Genomic DNA, 21,126 nt, shown 5'->3' on the forward strand with positions numbered 1-21,126 from the left:
AGATTCTAATTATATTTATCTCTTCCGCTTTTCTTCGCGACCCCATGAAACCCTCTCGTGATTAAAAACTTATTTTATTTTATTTTTTATTTATTTATTTATTTTTGCTATTGGCTGGCACGTGCACCTTTGATGCACATGATCTGGGTCCAATTCCCAATGGGAGAGCATTAAAAATTTAAACGTACTAGGATGGTTCGGATTCCACCTTAAACTGTAGGGTCCACGTTTTATATAGTATCGGTGGTGAAATGGCACGCTAAATCTTAAAAAATAAGTAAATAAATAAACGTATTTTCTCATCTAAGTTCTACAAGATTTCCCGATTAGTCTTATTTCTAATAGTAATCAATTATATGCAAGTAATCTTAGGCGAAGAAAAAGCTAAAGAACAAACACCGTCAAAAGATTAGCCTAATACTATGACGACGTATGCCTACAAATGTACAGTAATGTCCCACTATTATTGAACTATCACTGATTGATTGATTTTGAACATATCATATTATTCAGCGAACAATGATGTGAGGCGCCTATTTTTGTCCGTGCTGTTTGTGTTTTGTGAGATTTAGTGTATTTCGGGATAGGATAGAGACCTTTGCAATACTATTATGTGTTTATATTGCGTCGCAAGAAACAAGCAAGATGTGGACTAATGCTCTAAAGAACCAGCAACCGACTGTTCTGTGTTTTGCTGAATCAGCACTTTGTAAATGTGATATAATTTATGTAATTGGTTTTGCGTTTTGTAATAAATGTGTGAGAGACTTTTTTCCTGACTCCTCCCACTATCTCATACCACACCTCCCGTGACGTCTGGAACTCGTTTCTTGGCTCACCTGTAATAGTCATTGAGTCCTGGGCCCGACCTTAAATAGGACCGGAGACTTCCGCTTTGGGAGTGAGAGCTGAAGTTGGATTGCGAGCTGGCGGATGGCAGTTGCATTTAGCCAGTGGACGAGAGTCTGATCCACAGGAGAGAACTTTGACAACGGTACAAGACCAGCTGACGACAAGGGCTCTTGAGAGAGTAAGGAGCCGAGCCTTTGGATACAAAATCTGATCTTCGAGGAGTGACAGCTTTAGACCCAGACGTCGTAATGAAGGTATTCCCATCACTTTTAATCTCCTTCCCAAACCCAGTCTCTCTTTTCTAGAAAATCAACTTGCTAATTCTTTATTGTAAAACCATGCTTTTACCTCAGAGTATAGCCGTCCGATCCCAGTAGTCTATCATCTCGAGCTAGATTCCCCGCTTATTTCTTCTGACGGCTAGTGGTGTAGGAGGAGTTTTTGCCGATTTTTCCTCCCTCTTACACACCCTCTTCATGTATAAAGTAAAAAATTTTGTAGATTTTACTAAGGAAAGCAGTATTCAGAATTCGAATTTGCAACTTTTCATTTATGTCACCAATACTTCCAAGAGTCATAATTGTTTTCTTGGGTTTCCTGATAAGTGTTTAATATATAAACGTACAAGGATGTTTCAAGGTAACTGTCACGCTGTGTATATATATATATATTGTGGCAGGATCGTATTTCGTTGTCGTTTTCAAGTCAATAATTATGTATAATTTTAATTTTATTTTTAATTAATGTTTATGTAGCAAGAATCGTGTTTTAGAAAATATTAAGGTTAAGGTGATTAAGTGTTACGAATGATATAGAATGCAAGCTGCGGATTATTATTATTCAACAGTCAGCATAATAATGTAAATAGAATGTCAAGAATATGTTTCGTTGAGAGTCTGGCAATGCAGGAAGGTAATGCAGACAATGTGTTAATTCGTGCATTTTCCAAATACTGTACATTGTAAAAAGAAAAAGATTGTAAGCTTTTTGTGAACATCACACATTCACGGATATGAGGAAATTGCTTAGAATCGAGAAATCAGAGTGTGTCGAGAGTTGCAGTTTTTGAGTCTTGACACATGGAAAGAATTTGTTTTTCCAAGTGAAAGGGGGTCGCACGTGCCATCCAGCAGACGACAGGAGTTGGAAGACAGTCAGTTTGGGAGACAGTTCGAGAGAGTTCGAGGACAGTTCAGGAGAGAGTCGATTCAGTAGTAACAGTCAGTTCGACACGATCTTCGAGAGTCTTGGAACAGCTTTTAGAAGCAACGCGAATTAGTCCTTAGTAGTCAACATGATCAAGTCTTTGAGAGTTTAGTCAAAGACAGTAGGACAGTCAAATGACAGTCAACGGACAGTCATCATAGAATACGTTATTTTATCCACGGAGAACTTCGAGACAACATTAGCATTTGGGAGTATTCCATAACTCAATGCTCGTCAACATCAACTACTAATTGCGAGTTTCAACTTGGAGGAACAACATCCATCACCGAGGTCATCATTGGAGCATCATCAGAACCATCAGGTATGTGTTACTCTCATTCAGGGCTCAAAGGCTCAATACTCGATCAAAGCGATACTCATCTGGCAAATATTCCGATTATCCGTATCTAACACATCACAACACTTGCAGTCATATACTTTATCTATGAGAAATATAATTGTTGTTTACCGAATGAAGTTACTGTTTTTTTACTTGTATTAATCCCCAGTTGGTATATGATTAATTAAGTAAAACCTCTCGCACATGAATATAAGATCATTCCCACTCATTCTAGATGGTGAGTGGAAGGCGCTCAGTCTCACTCAAATTGCATCCCCAATTAGGCACTGAGTGGCTGGGTTGTCATGGTGGAGTATGCTGTCGGTTTCGAGAACAGCACAATAGTAGCACAAGTCCCTCCCAAACCACCCATTTTTGAATTATGGTATATTACGTTATATTTGTAACTTCAGTTAATTTAATTCCCTCCCAACCCGCCCATTCATGGTGAAGTACATTACATTACGTCAAATAGTGAATTTAAAATAGTAATTTTAAGCGTAAGTAAAGTTAAAATCCCACCCATCCCACCCGTTTATTTTAAGCATGTTAACAAAGATAAAGTGGATTAATCAATTGTCGCACAGTAACGAAAAAGTGATAACAAGTGATACCAGGTGATATTTATAAACAGTTCTGAAGGTTAGAATGAGTAAAAGCATGAACAAGAGTGAGTACGTAATTTGGTGGTACTCAGGTTCGATCCTTCATGGAAAATAATTACGGATTTAAAGTGATAATATTTAGATTTTAATATAGTTTATTTCATTGCATATATATATATATTTTAGTTTAGGTTAGTAAGAATAATATCATACATGGTTATAGGGATTATAGGTTATAGTAAAATTATTATTAAACGAATATTAATTAAAGGAAAATTAGAGCGTAAGAATTGTCACAACAAAACAAGCATCGCTGTAGCCGATGTGAATGAGAGAATCGCACGGACCATTGAGAGCGTTGAAAGCCGAATGGTTCCGAGTAGCTACGAAGCTAAGCGAAGTCTTTTGCATCAGATAGACTGCGTCAAGGACACGAATACAGCGACGAACGCTGAAACGTATAATAGTGGAATGAGCATGTGCTATTCCAGTCATTATAATAAAGAGTATTAGTGTAGAATTAAGAGTATTATTAAGACAGAGCAATATGCTTTCGTTAAGTAATAACCATAGAGAACACTACCCGGTAATGAGAGACGATGGGACACCGGTCTCGATATTTTCTAAATCTAGATACTACTGCTTAGATTTAGGTGTACTTAAACATTTTTCAGAGTACAGTCCAACGTACGACGAAACAAAAGAACAAGAATTTCGAAGGAACGTATTAGGATACGCCTATAAGCACTATTATTTGATTGAGTTCACGCAGAAAAACTTCGATATGGCAGAATTAGTAGAATTAGGGTTTTTACGTCACTACTTATCAATTTTGTCAGGAATATCCGAGACAAATACTCTCATAAGAAATGCTGTGTTTTTCGCAGTTAAGGAGGACAAAATTAGATATAAGATATGTGCGTTATTTTCGAATGGTGCGAGCCAGGACGTTGTAAACAAATGGCTGGATAGGTTTAGATTCACGTACAACTGCACTCAGGCTATTAAGGTAGCAGATTTTGTATCTACATTAGGTCAACTAGAGAAACAAGCTAAGTTTATTGTTGCAAGCGATAAATCCTTGTTGGATTTAGCCGCTTTTGCAAGTCTATTTAAAAAAAGGACACCGTGGTTGGTAAAATAAATATCATTAGAATGTGGAATATTGTAAATAGAATTATTATTAGTATTTAGAGGAATATATATATAAGTTAGAGTATTAGTGCATATTTTGAATAGGATTATTAGTTGGTGATTAGGAATATTATTAGAATATCCATAGGAATATGTAGGTTATAAGAATATTTAGCGAATATTAGAATAATGTGAATAGAAATCTGACTATCAATTTATTTTAATGAATTATGTCTTTAAGGCATATAGTGTTTAATTTAGTGACGTAATGAATAGATTAAAATTAGGGAAGACTATGGAGAAAAAAAAGAAAAAAGAAAATGAATATATGAATGATTTTGTTATTAGTTTTGTTTTAGGAATTAGATGTAAGAAAGGCAAGAATGAAAAAAAATTCAGGAAAAATGAATGATGCAATTGAAATAGATTTAATCTAGACATGTAAGTTAAAATTAAGAACCCTGGAAATTAGGCGAACCTTTCATTAGGGGAAACTCTAATTAGGAAGGAAATCCCATTCTCTTCGAGTTGAATTGGGCGATTACCAAACTTCGATGAGAATATTTTATTTATTAAGCCACATAAGTCTTCCGTGATTGTTGGAAAAGAGACACAGGTGTTGACTCGTACATCACGCGCAAAGCAGTGCAATTTTTTTTTTTTTTTTTTTTTGTGGAGATATCCTTCATTTTTAGCCAAATCCCTTAGTGTAAATTAAATTAAGTTAGTGGTAAATTAGTAAGTAGTAATTAGATAATTCTATATCCTAGAGTGTATGAATAGGATAGTCAGAATAGTTATAGATGTTAGGAGAGCATCTAGAATAGTAAAGAGCAGAATATGTTGATATTCTGGAGTTTATAATATAAGAAGTTTGTCTAGTTTAATCATTTCATTTGTATTAGTTTGAAGGAAAGAGGAAAAGAGTTGGTTTCTAGGAATGTGAGTAGCGAGAAGAAGGAAATTTTAGTAGAAAATAGATTCTAGAAAAGTAGACAATTAATATATGATAGACGTAAAGAAAGTAAGGAAACATAGATAGATATCATAGACTTAAATAATAATAAATGTGAATATGGAGAAGACGAGTGTAATAGTAAATAGTAAATAAAGAATAATTAATAAACAAGAATAGAGAGTATTAATAAGTATTGAATATTTATAGAAGATATCGCATGCATCGTCGAATGATATAGTTATAAAAGAAATATATATATGTTAAGCGTTAGAGTACTCAAAGAATAAGTAGATGAAAATGATATAGAAGAATAAGCGCAAGAGTATAGAAATAAGAGAAATATTATCGGGGACAAGCAGATGTTGTTTTCCTGCACAGAGTAGCCCTGAACAGTTTAAGTACGTTTCGAGTTGGACAAATGAAGCAGTTATTATACTCACTTCGAGGTATTCCTTCTCACAGATATAGGCCCTGTCGGCATTATTTAATAATCTAATACGTTAATAATTTAATATAGTAATAAGAATAATAATGAGTATAGAGAATAATAATCTAATAAATGAACAGATGAGTAATAACGTAATAACAAGTAATAATAATAAATAGTTTTGACCTAATGATATTGTTGTGGGAATGGCCACCCAGGACGAAGTAGTTAGGCAAATAACTGAATAAATAATAATAAAATAAATACGAAGTCTATGATTATAAATCTATCGAAAGAGATCAATAGTTTGAAACGTCTACTAATTTGAAAAAAAAAACAACGTTACGAAAGTCTTATTGAATTTAATTTGAGTATAGAGAAGAATCAAAATTTTTGAAAATTTTAAAGTCAGATTTTAAAAAAATATGGAGATAGTTTAATAGTAAATGTGTAGCTGTAGCCAAATTTTGATTGGGATAATACGGCTAGTCAGGCAGCCGTATCTAACAACCAAGGCCTCATCGGATTTCAAGGAAATGTGAAATCCATCAATTTCCCTGAATCTCAATCAATTTTTGTATACAGTTATCGAGCGTTAGGAATAATAATAATAATATTTATAGGTTAATTATAGGTAAATAGACATAGTGTTTAATTATATATTCGTGTTTAAATATGTAAAAATTTTTGTACTCACCAACATAAAATAGTTATCCATTGTGTAGTCCATTATATAATCCATTGTTTATGTCTTTGAAGTAATTATATATATTCACTAAGTTATATTTATCACTTAATAATATTTCAAGCCACATTTTAATATTTGAATAATGAGAAAAGAAAAGCCAGTCGAGTAGAGCAAAATCTAGTAGTAGCACGAATTCTGAATATGGGTAACACTAGTGTAGTGCATGAAATCCCGCAAGTACATGTCACGGAATGGAACAATTTTGGTATACCCGTTGGACATGCGACAAGGGAAGAAAAACTCCGACACAACTTGTGATGTCATTGTGCTGTAAAACACAATATTTTTGGCAAAATAACTTAAATTTTCGTAGTGCACATTAACAGTCAGTGTTCACCGATCCAAACCGACGCGCAAACAGATTTGTTGGAGCGGAAATAATCTTAACCTTGATTGAATAGTGCTGAAACAGCAGTTGCTAGCCTGGAACTAGTGCAGTGTAGCAAATTGCCTACAGCAAAATTTTATTTCCCCAACATTAAAATTTCAGTGTCCGGTTTTTATGATGAAAATAAAACAATTATATTTTCAATTTTATTTTAGTGCTACGTTAATAATATCAGTGTATTTGTTTTAATAATGTGTTAAGAAGTTTTTCTTCTAGATTCTGAAGTACATGGCAATGGTAAAGAACAATCATCATCCGTTACTTATACGGCCAATAAAATGCGTAAGTTGGCATGTATGGACAGCAAAGGTAGTGGAAAGTTTTTGAAATAAGAAACCTAAAAGCTTCATTGTGAGGAGATTTGCAATGCAGAGTATCTACAAATGTACATATATAAATGTTTGCACAGAGTACTTGTGTTAATGTGATGATCAAATAATTCTCTAACAGCTCACTAGATGTCGTGAGCGTATACTTTTATAAATACAGATTTCAAAGTTTTGCTTCACGTAATTTTATTAATTGAGAAAAATGATTAAAGATTAAAAAGATATTTATAACATTAATGTTTTAGGTGAAGGAAAATTAATTATTGTTTATATTGTTATTCTACATATTTACACATGTCCTACTCAATTTTAAGTTTATATTTATGTTTCATTACTCATTTTTATATTGTATATACAGGGAGTGCAAAATAGTAACGCCCTCTTACGAGGTCTAGTTTGGTTTGCGAAGCAACCAAGATTTTAAGGGGGGACATGTGGCAGGATCGTATTTCGTTGTCGTTTTCAAGTCAATAATTATGTATAATTTTAATTTTATTTTTAATCAATGTTTATGTAGCAAGAATCGTGTTTTAGAAAATATTAAGGTTAAGGTGATTAAGTGTTACGAATGATATAGAATGCAAGCTGCGGATTATTATTATTCAACAGTCAGCATAATAATGTAAATAGAATGTCAAGAATATGTTTCGTTGAGAGTCTGGCAATGCAGGAAGGTAATGCAGACAATGTGTTAATTCGTGCATTTTCCAAATACTGTACATTGTAAAAAGAAAAAGATTGTAAGCTTTTTGTGAACATCACACATTCACGGATATGAGGAAATTGCTTAGAATCGAGAAATCAGAGTGTGTCGAGAGTTGCAGTTTTTGAGTCTTGACACATGGAAAGAATTTGTTTTTCCAAGTGAAAGGGGGTCGCACGTGCCATCCAGCAGACGACAGGAGTTGGAAGACAGTCAGTTTGGGAGACAGTTCGAGAGAGTTCGAGGACAGTTCAGGAGAGAGTCGATTCAGTAGTAACAGTCAGTTCGACACGATCTTCGAGAGTCTTGGAACAGCTTTTAGAAGCAACGCGAATTAGTCCTTAGTAGTCAACATGATCAAGTCTTTGAGAGTTTAGTCAAAGACAGTAGGACAGTCAAATGACAGTCAACGGACAGTCATCATAGAATACGTTATTTTATCCACGGAGAACTTCGAGACAACATTAGCATTTGGGAGTATTCCATAACTCAATGCTCGTCAACATCAACTACTAATTGCGAGTTTCAACTTGGAGGAACAACATCCATCACCGAGGTCATCATTGGAGCATCATCAGAACCATCAGGTATGTGTTACTCTCATTCAGGGCTCAAAGGCTCAATACTCGATCAAAGCGATACTCATCTGGCAAATATTCCGATTATCCGTATCTAACACATCACAACACTTGCAGTCATATACTTTATCTATGAGAAATATAATTGTTGTTTACCGAATGAAGTTACTGTTTTTTTACTTGTATTAATCCCCAGTTGGTATATGATTAATTAAGTAAAACCTCTCGCACATGAATATAAGATCATTCCCACTCATTCTAGATGGTGAGTGGAAGGCGCTCAGTCTCACTCAAATTGCATCCCCAATTAGGCACTGAGTGGCTGGGTTGTCAATATATATATATATATATATATATATATATATATATATATATATATATATATATATATATATATACAGCGTGACAGTTACCTTGAAACATCCTTGTACGTTTTAAAGTAATAAAAAAATTAAAATTTTGTAAGATACAAATATCGACAGGAATAGTTGTTTAAACATATTCTGGACTACCATCGCATTTACAGTGTTGTCAATCCAACATAAAGTTGATTTTTTCAAATGACACTACGCAACACTATTACATATTTGAAATCAACATATTGAACGAAAATTTATTATTCAGTGTTATAAAATGAGGACGTTATAGTATCAGAAACATTCAAATTTTGGAAGCCTTTACAACAGTGACGTGCAACTAAGACGAACGGGTCAATGCACATTCAAAGTATCCTAATGTGAAACATCTACTATGATCATATTTGTAGATACTATATATGTACTATGATCACATTTGTAGGTACTATCTATGTACTATGATCATATTTGTAGGCACTATCTATGCACTATGTAGGTACTATCTACTGTATGTACTATAATCTTATTTGTAGGTAGTGTCTATGAACTATGATCATGTTTGTATCTAAATTTCAGAAAGTAAATAACAATTAGCATATATTAAAGATAACAAGTCTGTTTACATTTAAATGCTGAGGTTTCTCTGATCTAAACATAACTGTAGTAACCAATCGTCATTTTGACTAAAGCAGATAAATGTATGAAAGACAAACAAACCTCCCATGAAGAACCGAACTGGAAAAGTAAACATGGCCAGCTCTTTGAGGAGTTGCTGATACAGGTGTCACACCGATGTCAGCTTCCTTACGTACTAGTTGACCAATTAAACCATTCCATTGGCCTGACTTTTCGTCGAAGTTGCCAAATTTTCCATCAACGGGTGTTATGACTTCGTAACTGGAATACATACAAAAGTTAATAGGACATCAAGAGGTCTTAGTAATACCTTTACGTCTTTTTTCTGTTCCTCTACCTACAAAAACTTCGACTGGAATACTAGACTAAATTCAAACCAGAACTAAGAAGCAGCTAAGGAAGTTAAAGGGAAAAGATACAAAGAATTGTCCGGGTAAAATTATTATTTACAAGTTGTTCTTCATACATCCCTATCTAAGCATAATGAAAAGGTAAAAGGTGTAGTGTTGTGCAGTCCTTGATTGACCTCTAAAGTGGATAGATCTACATCACTTGTTGCTTTTACACACTTAAATTTCTATTATAATGTCTATAGTTCTCTACGACTGGCACAATAAATAATAATAACAATTTCATTTAATAACATATTTACAATGTTAATAACAGCGTTAGCCAAGTATATAACACTGTACAAGGTAATTGAATATTTGAACGTAATACAGTTCAAAGGCTTAAAATTCAAAGTTATACCATATAAGACTACAATTGTATTATTTCGTAGTTTAAAACTGAGTCATTTAAAGTAAAATATAACAAAGTAAAACCACTAAAATAGCCCTAATCTTAATGATTAGATTGTCTAATAATAAAACGTGAATATAACTATTTATAAAAGAGAATCATGCCTGAATTGTTATAATAGGATAAAACATTACGAAAGTACTAAAAACCTAATACAAGCCTGATTTCTAAGAGTCCAGTCTTCTGTTATCATACATAGTAAGTAAGGTACTTAATGTAAAGTTCTTTGTACCGTTCTTACACAATAAATTTGCTTTCCTTACTCTGTGAGTTGGTACTCTGTATGAGATATTTACAAGATACTGACTATAACTTATTTTCTAGAATGGACTAAAAATCTTAACGTTTGTTGTTCTCTTCTTTGCGATAAAAGGTCTAGATAATAATAATAATAATAATAATAATAATAATAATAATAATAATAATAATAATAATAATAATAATAAAATTATAATAATAATACAGTAAAACCTCTCTTAACGGACACCCCTATAATACGGACAGGTTTTTTTTTTCTCTGGAAAAATATATGTTCTCTTACGGAACAAAACCCTCCCTTTTACGGACACTCTCAGATACGGATGCGGACAGTCCCTTTTTTCCCAAACGTTTCAATAATCTCTTCATAACGGACAGGAATTATTCTCGTTTCTGCGATGTATTACAGTAGACAGAAAAGTATTTTCCCCACAAGTGTCTCTATCATGAGTCTAGACCTGGTGAACTATCAAACAGCACAGCTTCAAGCTGAACTTCAAATTCTTCTTTCTTTTCTGCCCACAATAAACTGCTTTCTGGTGGAAATCCTAGAAAACCTTCAACATGCAATAACATTCATGAAGAGTCAGTCGTATGGCCAAGAATTCTATGCGAAAGATCTTCCCTTCTCTAAAAAAATTAGCCCTTTTTTCCTCTGGGTCTTGCATCTTTCCCGCCAATTTCATACATAACAAAACAAACACAGTTTGTTCTACAATAACATTTTCAACTAGCAATGTTTCCTCTCTTAGACCGCATTGCCACGTTACATGAATCTTGTAGCTGTCATAAAAAAAAAAAAAAAAAATCTTGAAACCCTACCATATTTCACCATGTAAACATAGTATTGAAAGGGGCATACAACAACAGAAAAAAAAAAAGTTTCGCCGCTTCCGAAACAACGGATTCTTTTGGAGAGGCAGGGGAAAGTGCGCCAAAATACACGTTTTTAATGAGGAGGTTCACTATTTGTCCACTGGAGTGCAGTGCTGCATGGGTGGAGATACCTTTCTTGCTTTCAGGAAGTTGTAATGTAAACAGTAAATAGAAAGATTGCGTTGCAAGGTTTTTTATTCTTATTTTTATTTTATTTCATTTATTTATTTATTTATTTTATGACAGCTAGAAGATTCATGTAAGATGGAAAAGTGATCTTACTTTTTTAGAAAAGCAACAGTTTTCTTTTACTTATGATACTGGAACAAGTCTGGGTTGGAGTTTTTCCAGCTTCCCTTTTCACTTTCTCTAACAGAATATTCTTTGTGATTGGGGCTGAGTCAATAAACATATGCATTCCCAATAACTTGCCTTTTCATCCATTCCGCAACCGTACTGAGGATTCTCAGAGGAAACTTGCTAGTGAGTTTTATTACCCTTGTAGAGGAAAAAGCATGTCTTTTTCGCTAAACAAAAGAGTGATGTATTAACAATGCCCCAGCAATAATATTTTTTAACAGAAATGAATTTCTCCTTCATCCCTCCCAGTAATTCATATATGTGCTAAGTAGTATATTTTCATATTGAACGCTCATACATAATGTATTTACTGTACGTTCTGAGAAATTAAATTTCTGTAACCTCTCTGTAACGGTCAGCTCTCAGTAACGGACAAAAGTTCATGTTAAATTGGTGTCCGTTATTCGGAGGTTTCACTGTAATAATAATAATAATAATAATAATAATAATAATAATAATAATAATAATAATAATAATAATAATAATAATAATATCCCATCCTAATTTCTAGTGAAGACAAATCACTTATTTTTATAAATGGCGATTCTAAAACAATTTCTGTATCTGTTTTCCCTCCTTTTAACAATTTTACATTACTTTAATTACGTAAATAAAATGTATTTATTTACTTAACTTCACGCCTTAGGATTACTGGGTTCATGGGTTCTCAGGAGATATAAAATGTTTAGACATAATATTTTACAGATACTATACATTTAAGATACAACATAATAAAACAGCAACTTAATTTTTACACATTACTTATTGCTTATTCTCGACACGCAAAGTAAATTTTAATCTTGATCTTGTACAGAAAGATCTGATTGAAGCTTCTTTGTCTCCTTCTGTCACAGAATTCAAAGCGATTATCAGGCTTTGAATTGATATGCACTAAAAAAAGGTCAAAATATTCTTGTAACTATGCATTAAAAATTGAGAAAATATACAGTAAAGAGATAAATATGCAGCAAAGAGGCACATTTCCAATAATTATATTTTACCTTTTATTTAGCAAATTATTTGTACTTTCCACATGGCTCACTCCAATCACCCTCGACGTCCAGGCTGTATCCGTCCTCCTCCTCTCTTTTTTCCGTCCCCTTATATTCCCAATCAGTCTTTTAATTTTCCTTTTTTTTTTTTTTTTTTTTATACAATCAAAGTCTCATTACCTTCTATCTCAGGACAAGTCGTTATGACATATTAATGTTCCTCTTTTCAAGGTTTTTTCTTATCATTTACTAAGGCACTATCACTTTTTTAACAACTTATTATCTCCATTTATTCCTCCTTTTTTTCCCCTCATAAAATCTGGTTACAACACAATAGATGAGATTCAAGCCTGGGATGGTTTTTATCATTTCACTACGAAGATGCAACTTAGGGTAGAAGGAGGGGGGGGGGAATATTTAAAAAAAAATGGTCGAAAATGACCAATATTAGTATCGAATCCATAGTTTTCGGAGTCGTTGAGATGAACAGTGACACTTTCGATGCCGTCTAAATCCAAATTCAGCCCCTAACTTAGGGGAGGGGGAGATATATAAAAATGACTGAAAATGACCGATATCAGAGACTGCTTCAGTAATAGTAAACAGTAACTGACTAACGGAACATATTACTAATTTTTCTTATTTTAACCCAACGAACCGGGCAATTGACGCTAGTTGGGTTGGGTGTTTAAGAAACTAACACATACAGTTGCACTTATGTTAAAATAACGATTTAACACAAACTAACACGCATAGTACCAAATTTCAATATTTTCTGTTATAAATGTTTTTAGTCTCTCACTTTATCCATTTTTGCACATTGAAAAAGTTCTTTTGGTGTGCCAAGTTGTTAAAAAATATTTTAATGGTGAAATATCATTTGCTGAGAAGCTGTGAAATTCTAGATTCATTATTCTTTAAAGCATTTGATTTACACCTTATAAGAATTATAGATTTTTTTTTCCAAGATTTGACTCAGCATTTCCCTTAAATGCTTCTGCCATTGCCTGGACGTATTTGTGTTTTTAATAGTTGAAACAATTGTATTGCAGTTGGGAGTTCTAAGCCTAATTCTTCTAATTATTTTATTCTCTTCGAAATTCGATTAAAGTGTTTATATATATACTGTATATATATGGTGTTTCAAAACAACACTGACAACGTTTGGGAGGTGGTTCCTGACACCAAGATAAGACAAAAAGTATAGACCAAGCTGCGTGCATAAATTCTTCCTTTCGGAGTTATAGACTGCTGAAAACATGAAAAAATTAACTTTAACGTCCATAGCTCCAGAACTAAGGGACCTACCGTAGTTGGAACTAATATGTGCGCTATCCAAAAATACATGTTTCACGATCCTGCGATACTCATGCAACAATTTTTATAGAGGGAGTTTGACTACGGGAATATAATTTGAAATAATCACCAACCACCTCTATAAAAATTGTTGGGATCTGAAACATAGCTATTTGGATAGGCACATATTAGTTCCTAAGTGAAGTCTTGACCCGACTACGGTAGGTCCCATATATTGGAGGTATGGACTTTTAAAGTTCATTTTTTCATGTTTTCGGCAGCCAATAACACCGAAATGACGGATTTCTGCAGCCAGGTTGGTCTATACGTGCACCAACAGTGTTAATTCCAGAAGATTTATTCCCCTCTATGAATAAACTGGTAACACACGTGGAACGCGACCGTACATTTACCCCCACGTACCTACTTGTACTGGTACCGGGAAATCTGGCAAACTGGTAGAATTGTTCACTTTATCTAATTCTCTACACAGGATCAGATGCGGACTATTGAATAACAGTTTCAATAAGGAAAAGTTTTAAGTCATGTTCATATGGATCTGTTTCTAAGTTTGGTGCAGAGGGATGTGACCGACCATACATAGTATTTACTCCATATTTATAGCATTTTGGTAGTCTTCAAATCCGCTATGATGGTCTAAATTACAATTTTTCTCTTTTTTATTTGGGGGAGAGGAACGAAATTTTGGAAAGGAATAAATGTACTAATTACATTACTTATGCATATATAAGTAGTGACGGTGTAAATACCCACTAACCTTCAAAATGTGCATTATATGCACTATATAAAACCTCGTTATTTCAGTTGCAAACCAGCTATAACGAATATCTATTAAGATAGCATATCGATATCACAATAGGAAAGAAAAGAACATGCAAATATGCGAAAATCCGAAGTGTAGTGATTATGCAACAATAACTTGAGATATCCTGTATGCTATAAATTTGACACTTGTTTGACAGAATTTGATAGTTTATCATATATTTTTATTCCTATTTACTAAAGCAAATAAATTTTAATAAATAATTGCTATCTGGAAATGCTATATATTAATATGATTGACAGTTCTACTGTTGTATTGATGTCAGTCCAAATTTATTAGAAAATTTCGTTTATTCACATGTATTGCAAGGTTCTACACGTGCTTTCAACAGTACGTGCTGGCTGTAAGCAAATTTCAGACAACCACGAAGAAGAACGTCGTCAGTCATCGTCAACGATCGTCAAGTAACGAAGATTAATGAACACGGCAACATTTCAGGATAAAAAGAGCCAACACACCGCAGAAGACATCATTCTCCATCGATTAATAATCACCTACACTCTCTAGGACGCCTGGTCTGTGAGAGCTCCTTTATCCTTACCATTCTCTAGAATGTCTAGCCTCTAAGAGTTCCTTTTACTAACAAGCCTGATCTCTGCAAACACCTCACTACTCCCTAGGATTTGTCTCTGAGAGCTCTTTTATCCTTAACACTATCTAAGACGCCTACTCTCTGAGAGTTCATTTTGCTAGGAGGCCTGATCTCTGCAAACATCTTACTACTACCTAGGACTTGTCTCTGAGAGCTCTTTTATCCTTAGCATTCTCTAGAATGTCTAGTCTCTAAGAGTTCCTTTTACTACCACGCCTGGTTTCTGCAAACATCTCACTACTACCTAAGACTTGTCTCTGAGAGCTCCTTTATCCTTAGCATTCTCTAGAATATCTAGTCTCTAAGAGTTCCTTTTACTAGCATGCCTGATCTCTGCAAACACCTCACCACTCCCTAGGACGCCTGATGTCTGAGAGGCATCTACACACATCTTGGCCAAAAGAGCTTTGGTTCTTGTCACAGTAAGACGCTTGGTCATTGGGTTTCAACAATCTTACTAATAAGCCATCAAAATATATAAGAGGAACTTATATTTGCTCTGTAATATTTAATACTACTATATATAACGAGAAACTTTTATAATAAAAAGGTGATTGGGAAGGTCTAAAATTCTCGTGTACCATCTTTTATCTCTACCCTAGTAGTATGAGTATGAATGCTACTGTTTCAAGTATATATGTGCGGTAATAGTAATATTCTTGACTTTTAATACAGTGGTTTCCTAAGTATATGAAAGGGAACTGATAGCATTGGAATAGACGTTAAGGGTTATTAGAAGACAATGAAGTCGAGAATGTTTGAGTCCCGTGAGGTAAGACATTACGACTAACTATACTCACAACACTTGTCATATAAATGTGAATCTCTTTGACTGAATACTCTGGTTTCTTTCCCCATATTTGTTTCCTCAAAACATTCTCATTAAGAAAGACAACAGATCGTCAAGAAACTATGTATTTTAGACCAATTTCAGGCTTAGGTCTTAAACCAGCACAAGCTCTTGTTCTACAATTAAATAAATAACACACATTAAATTAAATTAAAGTTACGAACTATAAATAAATGGAAATCTTTAACCATTTGTTTTATACATATATAAAGACGCTTAAAAAAGAAAGGCATAGTTTACAATATTTCGACCAATCTTCATTGCTCTTCTTCAGATGCAGAAGAAGACAGCTTGAAAACAAAACAATCACGCATCATAAAGTATTTTTAAAAAATCTCTAGGAGAAAGTTCGATCTTATATTTTTCATCGTCTAACTTTAGTTCAAAGTGCATAGAATCTTGACTTGCAATCAATTTATGTTTTATTTTATATCAATACACAAGCTCTCAGAAATGGTGTTGCATCTCTATCAATATATTAAGCTACTATTATATATTATTTACCTGAAGTTCAAGACATCTTGAAGTGACCGAAACAATTCTGCCGAATACCCAGAAAGTACATAAGAATCACCATTCTTCTTCACGTAAGTCATTGGAGGATTCTGAAGAGAAAGAAAGAAAATTATTTAACAAAAGTAATTAAGCTATTGGCAGCCATTCCCCCATATCTTAACATGAAGATATCTAAGTTGCTCCTGGACTACTCATGTGGCTATCTGGTTAGCTCACGTGCCTTTGGCCTGGAGACCGGAGTTCGATTCCCAGCGCAAGTTCATATAATTTAGATCCCAGGTTAAGCTGTTGGTGCACGTAAAATATGATCTCGGTACTGAAAGGTATACTAAATTCAATCAAAAAACAATGAACCTTCAAATGCTTATAAATTCCTTTACACTTTTTCAACAGAACTTTAAAAATTTAACTTTGACATGCAATTGATACGACACTTACTGACAGTGATTTCCACAAAACCGATATATTTTCTTTGTACGAAGTGTAAGGAATGATTCAGTATATTTGATTTATGATACAATCGAAATATTTGAACACTAAGTTATACGATAGCACATTATTTGTTCTTTATTCCTATCCATCTTTCAATTTCAAACATTACTGCAAAGGTACATTCATCGTCAGAAGAAAATTGTACGTTTTTAAACAGATTAACATACGTATGAAATACGAATGCAGTTCATTCTAGCTTTGGAACTTCTTTGCCTTAATTAAAAAATAAAATTCGACTCAAACACTTGTTCTTTTAATAAATAATAGTGTTATTTTTTGGCAATTATTTATTTAAAAGTTATTTGCTTTCGTCAGATGAAATACGGTATATATTTCTCTCTATGACTGTACAAATAATGAAGGTAGCTACTACATTTCATATAAAGGATCGAACCAGAAAGATATTTTTCATCTATTCTTAAAAATTTAGACGACACTTCAAGATACTTTGATGAAGAATACACAGACGAACATGAATTTCGTTTTTATTTTATTAAATATCTACCAAGTTTACAAGCAAATATCTCTGCAACTAAAATTATAAAAATTTGACGAAATATATGACGTAAAATAAATTCAATATTTTGTCGTTTATATTCATAACTGTAATCTGTTATTGAATTAACCAGAGCCGTGTCTACCAGGCGGATTGTAAATAAGTTCATCGAAGGAACCTCAATCTTTAGAAGACCTAAAATTAGCTATACATCAAACTTTTGCCATTTCAGCTGCCGTTCACAAAGAGTGTAGATTTTTGTTTGATAAAACAGCATAAAATCGTTGAAGGCGAGGGGAAAACATACTGAAAATGTAATATAAATGGCAAAATATGGAAGTGTTGCTAGAATTTAACGGAGGATTTCGTATCTTGTTATTCAGTAGTTATTTACAATTTAAGTAAAACAACATAAACACAGTGGTGCTATTCAGACGGTTTGTTAGAACCGCTTGTTATAATATTTCGAGTTCGCAGAACCGTTTGTTATACCCAGACATAAACACACACATACGCATGACCTAACCAAGAGTGAAAGAAAGAAGGCAAACAAATTAGTGAAAACACCTCTGTACTTTTCCTACTCGCTTGTATTGTGAAAACAAACAACTTTCAATTGTTTCACTTCAATGGAAGACAGAAATATGAATGGGGTGATAGAAATTTGAATTTGAATTCCGGGATTTTGTCCGAGACACTGAGATCTGTGAGTGTAATGAATGTGATACGTATCTAAGGGGTTGTCCAGATATTACGTAACGCGGCAAAGGGGAAGAGGGGATTCGGCTTTGCGTTACGAAGTATGACACGAGGGAGAAGGGGGTTAATATCTTCGTTACATAACGTTTTTTTTCTGTAATCTTTATTTTTATTCTCAGGTTTATATGCAATCTTTTAAACAAATATTTTTTATTCAGTTCTTTTCATTTTTATAAATAAATATTTATATTGGTTTGGAAAATTGAGAACATACAGCCTGTATAAATTGAATCATGCAGAAGGGATCTGAAGACGCTACTAGACACCAGCATGATTGGTGACGAACCCTGAGTGTATTACAATACAACAAAGCTCTGTTTTGTGTCTATCGCAGCAATGCATTTACGATACACGCTTTTCTGGAGTTACTAATAAAACTCCAACTGACCAAAGCAGTATATATATTTTAATATTATATATTTGTGTTACAGTTTCGGCTTGCGTTCCCACTGGTATCGCTATTTCTGATAATACATTTACAACTTTTGATTTGAATCGTTGCCAACTCTATTCTTCCACGGGTTTTCGCTTGTGAAACAGAAGAAACTCTTATTTCGTGAAATAATGTTTTTCGCAACAGAACGATCCACGCAAAATAAGATTATAAAACCCGAATTCGTCCGATATTCATCTCGTACTGAATTTTTTATCTTTAAATTTAAATTTCCCAAGAGAAATCGAGTATATTCGCATTCTGGCACTGATTTAGGACAAGAATAATTTGAAAGAGGGTAAACTGAAGTCCAAAGAAGATGTCCGAAAGCTTGTTCACAAACGAGATGTCTCTGCTGCTTTACGTGTGCAGTCACATCGAATCTGTGATCTACAGGGAAGAGAGCTTCTTTGTATCTCGACACTGGGAAACTTCAAATACAGGAAGCATTCTCGATTCCAGTAAAAAGAGGTCAATGCAAATTCTCTAGATGCTGTTTTACCTGTATTTTCTTGCAGCACTTCCGCCTTGCCAATCATCGGTGACCTAAGAGGTTGGGTGCGATCTTCTTGGGAAAACGAAAGTATGGAATTTAGAAGAATTAAGACTGGTTAATTAAACAACCTTATGGGATTAAAATATTATTACGGTATTATAATTTTCTAATACTTTGATTTGTTGGCGGAAAAACTACAAAAATATTCAAAATACAAGCATTTTGTAATGAAAAGTTTTGCCATTATTTTTTTTTTATTTTGGTAATCCTCCAAAATAAACAAAATTGGTGAAAAAACAAAAATCAAAAAGCGTTACGTAACAAAGGGGAAGAGATTCAGTTTTGCATTACGAAGTGTGACGGGGGAGGGAGGGGGTAAAACTGATCAAAAATAGCGTTACGTAATATGTGAACGGCCCCTAATGCTATTACTTGTGCTACCTATCTGCAACACGTTTTTGAATGACTCCAATGTCTTCATTAATTCTCGAGATATGTATCTTTGAAGCAATGTGTACAAAATAAAGTTGCTTTTCATCGATATCTCGATCGATAGCTTATCATGACCAATACTATCATTCCTCAATATATGGCACTTTCCTGGTGGGACACCCTATATATATATATATATATATATATAATAGAGAAAGAGAGAGAGAGAGAGAATCGGTTGTTAAACGGTTAGAATATCACCACTGCATAAACGTATAATATCTTCTCGTTATGCTTTACCTGCAAAGCTGTCACTATGATACGAATTCCCCGTAAATTACTCCTTCTTTCCCAGATATGTTTCTTGTTAAACCACAGCTCTTTTCCAGCTTCCCATGACGCCACAAATGTTGTGATGATAGATTCAGAATCCTCCAATCTATATATATCATCCAGAGTTACTTTAGTTGCAGAAGATTTCAGAAGATAGAAATAACTGGAGAACGGCAAGGGAACGCTACGAAATGTTTCTGAGTAATTCAAATTTTCTGGAACCAGTATAAACCACGGTCCTCTGGATGTACTTTCATCTTCACTGAATAACTGGAATAAAGAAACAATTACAGACAGTCACCGTAAATTCATACTTACGTATACATTTCCAATATAATAATATTTACAAACACTTCTGAGGTAAGAAATAGAATTAAATTTGAAAATTCTACTTTGAAAGCCATCTAGTAAGGCAAGAACTAATTATAAATAGTTAATTAACTGTTGCTGAACAGTTACAATAATATTAATCGTTATATATTACGATTGATGCTGTCACCGATCCCAGGCTCATTTTATTAAATTTGGAAGAAATTGGAGTCATTACATTCTTTACACATTTTAGCTAGGCTTTGTGATTTGCTCCTCAAGTTAATTTCAATTTATTGTTGTTTGTGCCTAGTTCAGTCATTTGCACAGATTTTCATTTTATGGTACCTATATTTTTGTCTGCCGTCCTCCCAGCTTCGGATGTGACAAGAATGTAGGTATTGGAAGAAATCGTTCTTCGCCGTGGCAGAGCTGGGATAGATACGCGAGAAAGAACGACAGAAAGAGAGAGAGAAAGAGAGACGTAAACTCTGTAGTGAGGAAGAAAACAAACGTAAATGTTATAATCATTTTTATAAAATTCTAACCACGACGAAGACCACGGTTTTAATGCTGTACAAAAGATCTGAATATAAGGTACTATAACCTACTTACAAAGCATATGAAGTTTTGCATTGCAGTATGGAAATATTACGAAACTAATGTTTTGCACTGCAGTATTATTAAACAGTTTTTTTTATTTATTTATTTATTTATTTATTTTGTCATAT

At 33.7% G+C, this 21,126-nt stretch overlaps 1 protein-coding gene across 1 annotated transcript in view; it reads right to left on the reverse strand.

The window, feature by feature from the left end:
- The window catches only part of LOC145685829 (glutamate receptor ionotropic, kainate 2-like), a 90,705-nt gene that overhangs the window by 35,658 nt on the left and 33,921 nt on the right, over positions 1 to 21,126 (reverse strand). The window contains exons 3-5 of the mRNA XM_081758419.1: positions 20,054 to 20,356; positions 16,634 to 16,734; positions 9,342 to 9,521 (exon numbers count right to left, since the gene is read on the reverse strand). Coding sequence (XP_081614545.1) covers positions 9,342 to 9,521; positions 16,634 to 16,734; positions 20,054 to 20,356 — 584 coding nt within the window. The remainder of the gene's footprint in view (positions 1 to 9,341; positions 9,522 to 16,633; positions 16,735 to 20,053; positions 20,357 to 21,126) is intronic.

This window comes from Thermobia domestica, chromosome 5 (genome assembly GCF_964235325.1).
Source record: "Thermobia domestica chromosome 5, izTheDome1.hap1.1, whole genome shotgun sequence".
Taxonomy (NCBI): Eukaryota; Metazoa; Arthropoda; class Insecta; order Zygentoma; family Lepismatidae; genus Thermobia; species Thermobia domestica.